Source organism: Cucurbita maxima, unplaced genomic scaffold (genome assembly GCF_002738345.1).
Source record: "Cucurbita maxima cultivar Rimu unplaced genomic scaffold, Cmax_1.0 Cma_Scf00060, whole genome shotgun sequence".
In the NCBI taxonomy this organism is placed as follows: domain Eukaryota; kingdom Viridiplantae; phylum Streptophyta; class Magnoliopsida; order Cucurbitales; family Cucurbitaceae; genus Cucurbita; species Cucurbita maxima.
Genome location: NW_019272076.1, coordinates 454,712 through 467,109, shown reverse-complemented (window position 1 = coordinate 467,109; position 12,398 = coordinate 454,712). Strand labels below are relative to the sequence as shown.

The window sequence follows — 12,398 nt, the reverse complement described above, 5'->3', positions numbered from 1 at the left end:
CAACCGGATCAATGTCTTTCTAAGGTTTAGGTTTAGACAAATCAAATGTTCAAGGGATTTTCTTATTATCGTCAAAGACTGACTTCAATGACAATATGTTGGTGTACACCAAGATGGAGTTAGTTGACAGGAAACACCCGGGGAATGTTCTAATGGTGTTATGAACACATCAATTGTACCCTAAGTTTCCCCACTAGCAAGTTTTGGTTGTCTGAGATGACAATTGAGGATATGTAGAGTCAAGCGGAGGAATCATAGTGGACCCCGCTAAGATTGTTACAACTACAAAACGGCTTAGACTGACCATAGTCATTGAGTCACGTGGTTTCTGGGAGTATTATAGAAGGTTCGCACATGAGTTTTCTAGGATCTCTGCAATGTTTTCACATAGAGAACCTAGAAGGGCAAGCCCTTCGTTGGGACACCAACATGCAAACAGAGTTTTCAGGAACTTAAGAAAAGATTGGTGACTGCATCAACCCTCCTAGTACCGGATAGGTCAGACAACCTTGTAGCGTAGAGAGATGCCTCAGATAAGGGGTTAGGGCGCGTGTTTATGAATAAGGGTAAAACAATAGCTTACACTTCAAGACAACTAAAGAACACGAACAAAATTACCCTATCCATGACCTTGAATTAGCAGGGGTCGTATTAGCCTTGGAGATGTGGCAACATTACTTGCAAGGAAAAAAAGTGAAAATACAGACTAACTATAAGAGTCTCACGTACCTAGTCATCTAGGTGGAATTGAATATGAGACAAGGAAGGTGGTTTGCATTAGTAAAAGAATATGACATCAAGATTCTTTACCATCCAGGCAAAACTAATGTTATAGTTATACTTTGAGCAAGAAGACTACGCGTACTTTTACAATGATCACCAAGGAGGAGAAATTACAAGATGAGATGAAGAAAGCAAAAAAAAAAAAAAAAAAGAGATTGTAGCTAGGGTGGTAACGCTCAGATAGTGCAGATGACCATGCACCTACCCTATGAAAACGAGTTGTTGATACCCAAAAGCTTAACGAGCACCTCAACAAAGTGTGGAACCAGACATAAACAAAGAGACCAACGGGGCGTACAAACCCTTCTAACGGAGGTTTGCTATGGAAAAACTGCCTATGAGTTCCCCGAGACGAGAAAATCTTAATGAAGCCCACAATACATCTTGCATGTTCCACCTAGGAAGTACGAAAATGTATCAAGATCTACAAGGATGCTATTGGTGGTCAGGAATGAAGAACATAGAGAATTTCGTAAGACAATGCTTGGCCTGCCAATAAGTGAAGGCCCCGAGACAGCGTCCAACAAGATTGCTATAGCCCTTAAATGGGAAGCAGTGTGTGTGGGTTCTATCTCGAGTTGGCCAAAGATCAAACAGAGTTTTAACGTGATCTGGGTAGTGGGGAACAGACCAAACAAGACAACTTACTCCATTCTAGGCGAGACCACATATCGAGTAGATCGATAAGCTCAGTTATATGTCAGAAAGATAGTACGCCTGAAGAGGTGCCACTTTCTATTGTGTCAGACAGTGACATTAGGCGCTTGCTCAACAAAGTAGTTTCCATAGTAAAAGTCTCATAGTATAACCACTGTGGTGAAGAGGCAACTTGGGAACAAGAAGAAGACATGAAGAGTGTCTATCCCAAGTTCTTTCAAAAGATACCAACTTTCGAGGACAAAAGTTTTTAAGGAGAGAAGAATTTGTAAGACTCGAGCCCTGATGGACAGTTTAAAAATCTAATTTTTCTTTTAAGTCGAACTTCTAAGATTTTATTGAAGGTCTTAGATACCAAATTTTGAGATGAGACAATAGAGAAAAAATGCTTAGAAATAATGGAGGAACTTAGAAAAAATATAAAAGAAAAAATGATAGAAAATTAGAAATATTCAAAGTCAACCTTGGAGGGTAATTTGGTCCTTATGCCCTCCCTTCTAATTAAAGCATTAGTGACCTGATTAAAAGAAAAAAAGTCTAAAAGAGGGGAAAAGGAAAGAATAGAAAAGGAAAGAGAGAGAGGAAGAAAGTTCGAGAGAGAGGGGGAGGTAACCGCCGCTACAGCCACGAGAAGTCTGGTTCCGGCCGAGTCTTCTTCATGAAATCTTCACAAAACTTAGTAGAGAACATTATTGACTCTTAAATCGTCAAAAACTCTCAAGAAACGAAGAAAATCTAAAGGTAAAGTACTTGAATCTAGATTCTCGAATTTCCTTTAGATTTGTGAGATATAATAAGGGTTAGAATTTGAAATTTGAGTAGGTTAATATAGGGAGGATTATGCTCAAATCCTTGGGAAGGAAGTAGGTTAACATAGGGAGGATTATGCTCAAATCCTGTGAAGGAAGTTGGAGTTGATTCGGATTGGAAGTAAGAGTACCGGCATTAGTGTATGCATTGATATTTCTTGCCATTTTTTGATTAAAATAATTATCTCTATCGTTAGAAATAAATTACAAGAAAAATATCTACTCATGGATGGATATGCAATCTACAAATATCATGAAGTAACCATGTTAATCCGATTTATGTTGAAAGAAATATGGAAATGCAAAGAAAATGGAAAAAGTAATTGTATTTTGGAAATCACACGAGGAAGACGATGACTCGGACACGTGTCAGGCAGAGAAGGGGGCCGTGCATCGCCGGAGAAGAAGGGAAACGTGTTAAACATCCATTGGCGAATAAAATCAAAGAAATACTTCGCGTTGGATAGGATTCGAAGGTCGACGGTCCGCTACTCGAGTCCTCGACCCGATGACCCGCGCACAACCCGGACCACCGACCCGGCTTCTCGTTGCCACACGTCAGCATAAAAGAATTCAGATTTCCAGCGCGTCCTTTCGGTGTCGAACCAGCGACCTCGACCTTGGCTGACCGTTCAGCAGGCGCTACGTGGCAATACCTAGCGCGCGTGAGGTGCTGTTTTCAGCCCGTTCCACTTCTGTTTGCCTGATTTTCCTCCCGATTCCAACTCTAACCCTATTTTTATATGAAATAGGACCTAAATGAGAAAAATTAGTATTTGTGGACACACTATTGGTGTAGAAACGCTAAACGAAGAACACGCATCAGTCAAGTAAGTCACCACACAGAACTTTAGGAAGAAATACTTGTAGGAGTCGCTTGGTTATGCATGCTAGTTTAATTACCTTAGGTGGTAGCTTTTCGTGATTGAAAGTAGGTAATTTGATTGTTAAGAGTATGGATGTATTATGAGAATTATCTATGTGTTGCTATTATGTTTTAAGCTTTCGCTTTATATGTATATGTTTAATTCATGCTGAAAGGAGGATGAGAACTTGTGAACTTTGCGCTCCGCTAGCTTGATGGATGTTATCGTCCTGTTGAACATGTATGTTTACTTTGCATGAATTATGTATGATGATGCTAGATGACACTTGTGTGCACACTTGGTTAATTTCCATGACCCACATTTATGATAAAGCCTAGGGATTTGTGGTTAGAGTGACAATGATAAGCGCCAACAATGTTGGATTTTGCAAAGCTAGAGGTTCTTCTACAATTCTTGCAAACGTTCACAAAAAAAGCTAACTTAACGAATTGATTTCAACTAAGAGCTGGTTTAGAAGATGGATGACTCTTAGATTGAACTTGGAATCTATGATGGTCACTCTTAGATTCCAAGACGACTCACTCCAGAATTAGCTTGGATCAAAACTAATTCAATGAATCGATTTAAACATCAAACCTAAAGCAAGGTTTGAAAAATAATAACACCAAAAAGGTATCAAGAAAACACAAAGGTTTTGTTTGTATTCAACCATGATGTACAAACCTGAATATTACATGTCTTTAAATAGGCCAAAAAGATAACTGAGTTCATCTACCAACGACAAACTACCAATAAAAACTAGTAAATACAAATGGAAGAAAATAAGACATACATAAATTGTCTTAATTGGTAGTTCAACTACCAAAGTCAAAGTCTTCTAATCACTTTCTAATGTCAGCCACTCTATTATTTTTTTGATTTGATATGCTAATGCTATAAAGTTTTTTGACTCAAAAGTCTTTGTTTCAACTTGTACACTAGCTAGCCATTGAAGATGCAATGTATAGGCCTCTTAAATTTTCTTAACCTTGCTTCTTGTAATTGGTCCTTCGGGTATATACAAAGGGTCAATAATTGAATTCATATGAGACAAGTCACTAAGTATAGACTTAACCCTTCCTCTAGGAGCCTAACAAACCACCACGACATATGAACCACCTCTAGAGTACCCTTAGTCTGCATGTGTGTGATTGATGTCAGCTTCGTGGGGACCAAGGGGTTCTTGATCAGAGCCCGACTACTCTTAGCCGTTTTAGCATGGGAAAAGTGTGCCCACGTCGTATAGACCATTTAGCTGGATGGGTTAAGGGGGTAGCTCTCCCTGACCAGGGGGACTAACATGGACCTAGGAGGTTGCAACTCACTTCTTAGCTAAAAATTTTTTTATAGAAGAATGAGAGTTCCAATCCTTTCTTCACATGAATGAGATTTTCGTTCACAAATTTGTTATGGGTGAGAGTGGTTTTGTAATAGATTCAATAAATTTGTTATTTCGGGGACTAACCAAATGAGAGGTTGTTTAAGAAGATAGAATTCACTCATTTTCATATTTGTAAAAGTATATTAATAATTTCCTTAATAAGCAACAATAAAGCGTTTAACGAGTTGTGCTTAACATACATGAGAGGCGTGTAAATGTGGTAAAAGTTGAAGCATGTGAGTGATATGTGGTTTGTTATTGAAAGCACAAAGAAAAGATAGAATTTTCATGGGTTTTGTCCTGCTAGGAAAGCTGTGAAGAGTGCCAAGGATCTCCCTGGAGAAGTGTAGGGAGCTTGATGAGCTGCTCCTCTGATGGTGGCGAATGATAGAATATTCTTCTCCCCAAATCCTTCGACCCATCCTCCAACCTAAAACACAGTGCAAATTTTTTTAGCTCAACCAAATATATTTTTTAAAATATTTGCATAGAGCTTGTAGTATTGGTTTTTGAAGTAGAATTTGATTTTATGTTAAATGATTAAAATTAAAAAGTAACATGCATATAATTACCTGTTGTTTGTAAAACCAAGGTGAGTAAGGCAGAGTGCCGTTTAATTTTAAAGCCTTTGCCAGCTTATTCACCAGAGTTCGAGTTCCAAGTAACGGAATTACAGCATCTTGATCTCCACTGCCAATCAACCGTGCGTAGAGTTTAAATTGATATAATTATTAATCGTAATTATACACAAATTCATGTAAGATAAAAAATAAAAAAACCTGTAAACCAGAACCCTTAGCCCAGAACGCAGGAGTGAACCCACAGTTTGAATGGTGGGTATGAATAAGTCGGTCAAATCATAGTTCAAAACACTGCAACAAATGAGGCAATGAGCAAAGATGATTTAGGAATGAAGAGATGATGATATTGGGAAGAAATGGATACCCACCCGCTACATAGGGACCAACTAGATACTCCAACCAGCCGCGCATGAAGAGCCTCTTGCACATCCGCTCTGTTTAGATATGCATCCACTTCATTCAATATGCACACGTCTATCTTTTCATCCTCCTGTAACAATATGAGAAATTTGTTCGAGAATTATTAGGAGAAGTAGTCCATATTGGCTAATTAAAAGGGAGATTGTAGGTTTATATCTTTTCATCCTCCTATAACAATATGAGAAATTTGTTCGAGAATTATTAGGAGAAGTAGTCCATATTGGCTAATTAAAAGAGAGATTGTAGGTTTATAAATAAGGAATACTATCTTCATTGCTACGAGGCCTTTTAGGAAAACAAAAAACAAAACCATGAAAGCTTATGCTAAAAGTGGACAATATCATACTATTGTGAAGGGTCGTGATTCCTAACAATATTAAGGGGACGTGAACCGAAACTTACAGAGTATTGCGGGAGGGCAGTGGAGGACGATTTGGCTGCGTTAGCTTGATCTCCTTGTCTGGTGGAAGTGAGCGAATGGAGGGTGCCAGGAGCAGCCGGGGGCTGACTTAAACACACATCCACATTGATAGAATACACATTGATGAAATCAGAGATCTGTTGGGACACCAAATCATCGATTTCTGAACATGCAGCTGAGATATTATTGCCTTTAACAATGGACTCTCTTGTCATTTGGGAAATGCTGCAAACTGTGTTTAGAAGTTTATATGCATAGTCTGAAATCACTCCATGAGACCATAAATATGTGCCTCTTGAATTGAAATCCGTGTTGAATTCCAGCAATGGATTCCCTATCTGAAATTGTTTCGGGTTCTTAGTTTTGTTAATACCGTTTAAACCGAATATTAAGAAAAATAATACTAACCGCTATAGCCTTGAGTTTAATATAGAGTTTCGATTTAAGGATTAGGCTGGCTAGTTGTGGAACGTAATGGCCTGCGTAGCTCTCTCCTGTGATGTACAAATCTCGGGTTTTGTATTCTGGGAATTTGTCCAACCATCGCTCGAGGAAAACTAAGTTGTCTTGTGCTGCAATCACCCAAACCATATATTTGATCATTGAATCGTCTCAAAATTTACCTGAGCTTGTTGAGGATTATTGGGAGAGAGTCTCACATTGGTTAATTAAGGGAATGATCACCGGTTTATAAGTAGGAAATACGTTTCCATTGGTATGAGGTCTTTTGGGGAAACTAAAAGTAAAGACATGAGAGTTTATGCTCAAAGTGGACAATATCATACCATTGTTGAGAGTCGTAATTCTTAACCGAACTGACCTGTAATTTTGTCGTTAACAGTGTCATAGAATGAGGTGTTTTCAGAAAACGAGAAGCCAACTCCAGCCGGAGCTTCGAGATATAATATATTTGCCACTGTATCAAAACATTGGTACGTTATTGAATCCATGCATTTCAAGAAGACGAACAAAATTAATCCTCTAAATAACACAAACCATTGTTCCAACTAAATTGATTGAGAATCAAAACGTCCCCCTTGGGTCTAAAAGGGCCATGCTCGGTAAGAGCTCCAGCACCAAGAGATGAACAACCAGGGCCTTAAAAACGAAACAAAAACACATCACAACGCAAAATTCGAACTTAAAAATGGCATGATGAAGAAGAAATAAGCTCAAAACTTTACCTCCATTGAGCCAAAGAACAAGAGGGCGTGAATAAGGATCCGTTTGGGCCTCAACAAAGTAGTAGAAAAGAGATCTATTTTGGAGTTCATCAATGCTAATATACCCACCAAATTGTCGAAAGCTAACACTTGGTTGGCCTGGTAAGCTCTTGATGAAATCGCCACCATTGAAACACTCTCCATATTCAAACCAAATTTGGATCAAACCAACCAATGCAATACCTTTCAATATCCATTGCTTACAAGAACAAGGCCTCATTATTCTCTTAGATTAATTACACTCTTTCTTTGCCTCATCACAAATGTTCTTCTTTGCCCATCTATTTATATACTCATAAACCTTGTTGTTGCTGCCTTGGCTTGCTTGGATTATACCCACAACCCTTCTGTTGGTGGCATCATCAATATTTCTTCCAAATATTCAGACATTCTTCAGGAAAAATCAACATATGTATTGCAGCCGCCGTTGGCCGGCAATGCTATTTGCCGTTTATGAACATAAATTTATGTTAAAAACAGCTGGAAGTTAAGTCTGTATGTCTGTCGTGTTGTAATGAACTGAGTTGTTTTGTTTTATTTGGATTTATGTATTGGGAAAAGTCTTAGGTTCAAGAGGTATTGTTCTTTGAATTTCTTGAACTGAGTTGTGACTCCATATCACCATTACATTTCTTGAAAACACAATCTTTTTCACAAATGAACGTTGAATATGAACATTGTGATGTATTTACCATTTATTATTCAAATTGAACATGCAATAACAATTTCAAGAGAATTTCAATAACGAAAGAGTATGGAATTGATAATAAACATATTGAGAAGGGGTATAATGATTAGGGCGTTGACGACTTACAGTGATGCTGGTTACCACTCAATGCCACTTTTACGAGTTTTCATCGTCCTCTATAGTGTCATCCGATATCTGTAACGATCCACTTTTTTAGGTTTTGAATCATAGATTGCCACGTGGATTCAAGGGTGACATAAAAGAATTTTAAAGTATCAAACCATGTCCTAGAGGCTTATCAAAATAGTTTAAAAAAAACACATTTCATGAAAGATACATTTAAAATAATATTAAAATGATCCGAAGGAAAAAAATAATGGTAAGAATAAGTATAAAAATATTTAATAAGTACATACTTGTACACTCTCATCGATGTACTAGTTGTACTAGGATCATTTCTAGTCCTATCAGGTAGAGATATGTCACAACCCAATTTTCGAGCTTTCAAAGCTCGGACCGTAACCAAAAAGACAAAGCAAAAATAGACAAAAATAAAAGATAAAAATCTCATAAAATTTTTAAATTCGAAGAAAAAGAAGTTTAATGTTTCAAATATTACAAAGAGAACAACTATAAAAGAGAATACAAAAGACTCCAAAACGAGACTGACGCTCCAAGACAACCCCCTCTGTAACGGCACAACTCTCAAACGTTCCTCCAACTCAACCGGCAGCCTGCGATCATCTGAAAAAATGAAGAAAAAGAGGGATGAGTATAAAAATTATACTCGACTCTAGGACGTCTAGTTCTGATCTTATCCTCTTGGGGCTATTCTGGTTCTCCGTCCTTTCATTTAAACCCTAAGAGTTCCTTATGTCGAACTATGAATGGCTGGTGTCTCACTACGTAGCGCTACCTCATGCATGGCTATTTGAGACTATATGATATCTTACCTAGTAGTGTGTTGAGTACCTCCTAGGTCCATGATAGTCCACCCTCATGGGGGGCGCAACCCCTCCCATATCCCATGCAACTAATGGGTTGTACGACCAAAGACAAAATCTTCTAATCATGCATGTTCCAGATTGTGGCTACGACTTTCTCCCCTGTCACCTCGTCAGCCACTCCATTATTTTCTTAATTTGATATGCTAATGTTATAAAGTTTTTTGGGCTTAAAAGTCTTTGTTTCAACTTAAACACTAGCTAGCCTTTGAAGATGCAATGTATAGGCCTCTTGAATCTTCTTAACCTTACTTCTTGTAATTGGTCTTCGGGTACATGCAAAGGGTCAATAGTTGAATTCATATCATCCTCCTTTTTTTTTAAAGAATTTGTCCTCAAATCAAGGTCTTCATTCCCTTCATTCCCTAAATCAAATAGAGTCAAATTAGCCACATTAAAAGTAGAACTTACATTGTACTCACCTTTGAGATCTAGCTTGTATGCATTGTCATTGATCCGCTCTAGTACTTGATAAGAACCATCTCCTCTTGGTTGAAGTTTAGATTTTCTCTGATTTGGAAACCTTTCCTTCTGTAGATGAACCCAAACCCAGTCACCTTGTTTAAAAATCAATTTCTTTCTTTTATGTTTTTGTGAATTCTTTTTATGTATTCGGCTCTTGAAGAAGCTACATCATTAACAAACATATTAGGTGGCAAAGGTGATAAATCTAGAGGAATTAAAAGATTAAATCTATACCCAACCTCAAAAGGTGAACAATGAGTGATGTTATGTATCGCTCTATTGTATGCAAATTCCACAAAAGGTAGTCTCTTCCCAAGACTTAAGATTTTTGAAAATTAGTAACCTAAGTAAGGCTCCTAATATTCTATTAACGACTTTAGTTTGTCCATCGGTTCGAAGGTGACAAGTTGTAGAAAATAGAAGCTTAGTTCCCAACTTTCTCCCACAAAACTTTCCAAAAATGACTTAAAAATTTTACATCCCTATCACTAACAGATTTTGGGAATACCATACAATCTAACCACTTCCCCAAATAATAGATTAGCTATGTTGGTAGCATCGTCTGTTTTGTTACATAAAATGAAATGTGCCATCTTACAAAACCTATCAACTACCACAAAAATTCTATCATGGTGTCTTCTAGTTGTCGGTAATCCTAGAACAAAATTCATGCTAATATCAATCCATGGTTCACTAGAAACATCTAAAGGTGTGTAAAGATCATGTGGTTATCTTAGACTTCAAACATTTAAAACATTGTTTGCATACTTTGTTCACATCTTTTCTCATTTTTAACCCATAAAAATGTTCACACAACATGCTATATATTTTAAATTCTCCAAAATGTTCCATAAGTCCTCCCCCATGAGCCTCTTTTATAAGTAATTCTCGAATAGAACACTTAGGGATTCAAAGTTTACCCTTCTTAAAAAGCATATCATCGAACACAATATGATCTTGCACATATTTCTGTTCTAAACATTTCAAATACACATCCAGATTTTTCAACTTTGTATAATTCAATAATGGGTTTAAAACTAAGAATTTTTGGCAATAAGGGAAGAAAATAAAGCATACCTTCTTGATAATGCATCTGTGACCACGTTATCCTTCCCCTTTTTGTAATGGAATTACATAAGGAAATGTCTCAATGAATTCCACCCATTTAGCATGTCTCCTATTTAGCTTTGTTTGGCTTTTGAGGTGCTTCAAACTTTCATGATCCATATGAATAACATACTCTTTTGGCCACAAATAATGTCGCCAAACTTGCAAAGCCCTCACAAGTGTATACAACTCTTTGTCATAAGTCGGATAGTTGAGTTGTGCTCCATTAAGCTTTTCATGGAAGAACATGATTGGACTTTTTTCTTGCATTAAAACAGCTCCTATGCCTATTCCACTTGCATCACATTCAATTTCAAAAAAATTGTCAAAGTTAAATAAAGCAAGACAAGGTGCATTGGTTAAAACTTTTAGTTGGTTAATTTATCTTTTAGTTCATTGAATGCATTCTCTTGTTTTTTTCTTTCATTCAAATTTCACATGCTTTTTAACAAGTTCATTCAATGGTGTTGTTATGCTACTGAAATCCTTAATAAATCTCCTATAGAAACTAGCCAAACCATGAAAAGATCTTACCTCGGTTGCATTTGTTGGTGTTGGTCATTCTCTAATAGTTTTTACCTTTTCTTCATCAATTTGTACTCCATTCTTTCCAGCTAAGAACCCTAGGAAGTTGACTTGATCTAGACAAAAACGGCACTTTTTGAAGTTGGCATAAAGCTTCTCTTTGCTAGGTTTAAACAAAATTTTCTTAACGTGTAAAATATGATAAACAAGGAAATCATCAAAGTATACAACAACAAATTTTCCAATATAGTCTCTCAAAACATGATTCATTAGCCTCATACAAGTACTTTGTGCATTTGTAAGGGCAAACGGCATAACGAGCCACTCATAAGACCAAAACTTTGTTTTGAAAATCGTTTTCCACTCATCTCCCACATTCATTCGAATTTGATGATAACCACTTTTAAGATCTATTTTTGAAAACAGATTAGCACCATAAATTCATCCAACATGTCACATCCAATCTAGAAATAGGATGTCGATACTTTACCGTTATCTTGTTGATAGCTCGACAATCAACACACATCCTCCACGTGTTATCTTTCTTGGGTACCAAAATCACAGGAACCGAACAAGGACTCATGCTTTCTCTAACATAGCCTTTATCCATGAGTTTTGTTCCACTTGTCTCTGAATGTTCTTAGTCTCGGTGGGATTGGTCCTATAGGCAGCCATATTAGGAAGAGTTGCCCTAGGCACGAAGTAAATTTGGTGTTCAATCCCTCTTAGAGGGGGTAACCCCGTACATGCATCTTCATGTGGAAACATGTCATTGAATTCCTGCAAAAGAGACTTAAAAACACTTGGCAAAGCATCATTAGTTTTTTGTTCTATTGCTAAACACATTCCTTTGCACATAAGTACAAATTTTGGTTCTTGAGCTAACATATTCTTCATTTCTTCCTTTCTTATAACCAAATTAATATTTTCTCTCTTTTCCTCAAAATCATTTTTTTTCCTCAAAATCATTTTTTTTCTTTCTTGGTTTTCACTCATCCTTTGCCCCTCACTTTTCTCTTTTTTTTTTTTTTTTTTTTTTTTTTTTTTTTTTTTTTTTTTTTTTTTTTTTTTTTTTTTTTCACTCTTATCTCTATCTTTTACCTTAGTTTCTCTTCTCTACGGTTGTTCTTCATATTTTTTTCTTTTCTTTTCTAATTTTAATTGGTCACAATGTACTTCATATTGGAGACAATGGAAGTAAAGTAAATTTCTTCCCACACAAAGTAAAAGTATACTTGTTCATCAATCCATCAAATGTTACCTTTCTATCATATTGCCAAGGTCGGCCGAACAAGATGTTTCCCGCATGCATTGGTATGACAAAGAACTTCATCTTTATATCTTCCAAGAGTAAAAGAAATAATAGCTTGGGAGTTCACCCTAATTTCTTCTTTGGTTGTCAACCATTAAAGTTTGTATGGTTTTGGATGGGGATGGGTATAAAGTTGAAGTTTTTTTATAAGGAAAC

General features: G+C 36.8%; 1 protein-coding gene and 1 long non-coding RNA gene across 2 annotated transcripts; both read right to left on the bottom strand.

Moving 5' to 3' along the window:
* Positions 1-4,782: 4,782 nt before the first annotated feature.
* On the bottom strand, positions 4,783-7,361 carry LOC111471918 (serine carboxypeptidase-like 45). Its single transcript, XM_023117591.1, has 9 exons — positions 7,103-7,361; positions 6,915-7,016; positions 6,739-6,834; positions 6,327-6,490; positions 5,900-6,256; positions 5,446-5,567; positions 5,276-5,368; positions 5,069-5,186; positions 4,783-4,926 (listed from the first exon to the last, which is right to left on the bottom strand). The coding sequence occupies exons 1-9, from the start codon at positions 7,359-7,361 to the stop codon at positions 4,783-4,785; spliced, it is 1,455 nt and encodes a 484-aa protein (XP_022973359.1).
* Positions 7,362-8,396: 1,035 nt separating this feature from the next.
* LOC111471909 lies at positions 8,397-11,925 on the bottom strand. Its single transcript, XR_002715290.1, has 5 exons — positions 11,421-11,925; positions 10,940-11,046; positions 10,376-10,700; positions 9,256-9,461; positions 8,397-8,573 (listed from the first exon to the last, which is right to left on the bottom strand). It is a non-coding gene; the product is annotated as an uncharacterized LOC111471909 (long non-coding RNA).
* Between the last annotated feature and the right edge of the window lie 473 nt (positions 11,926-12,398).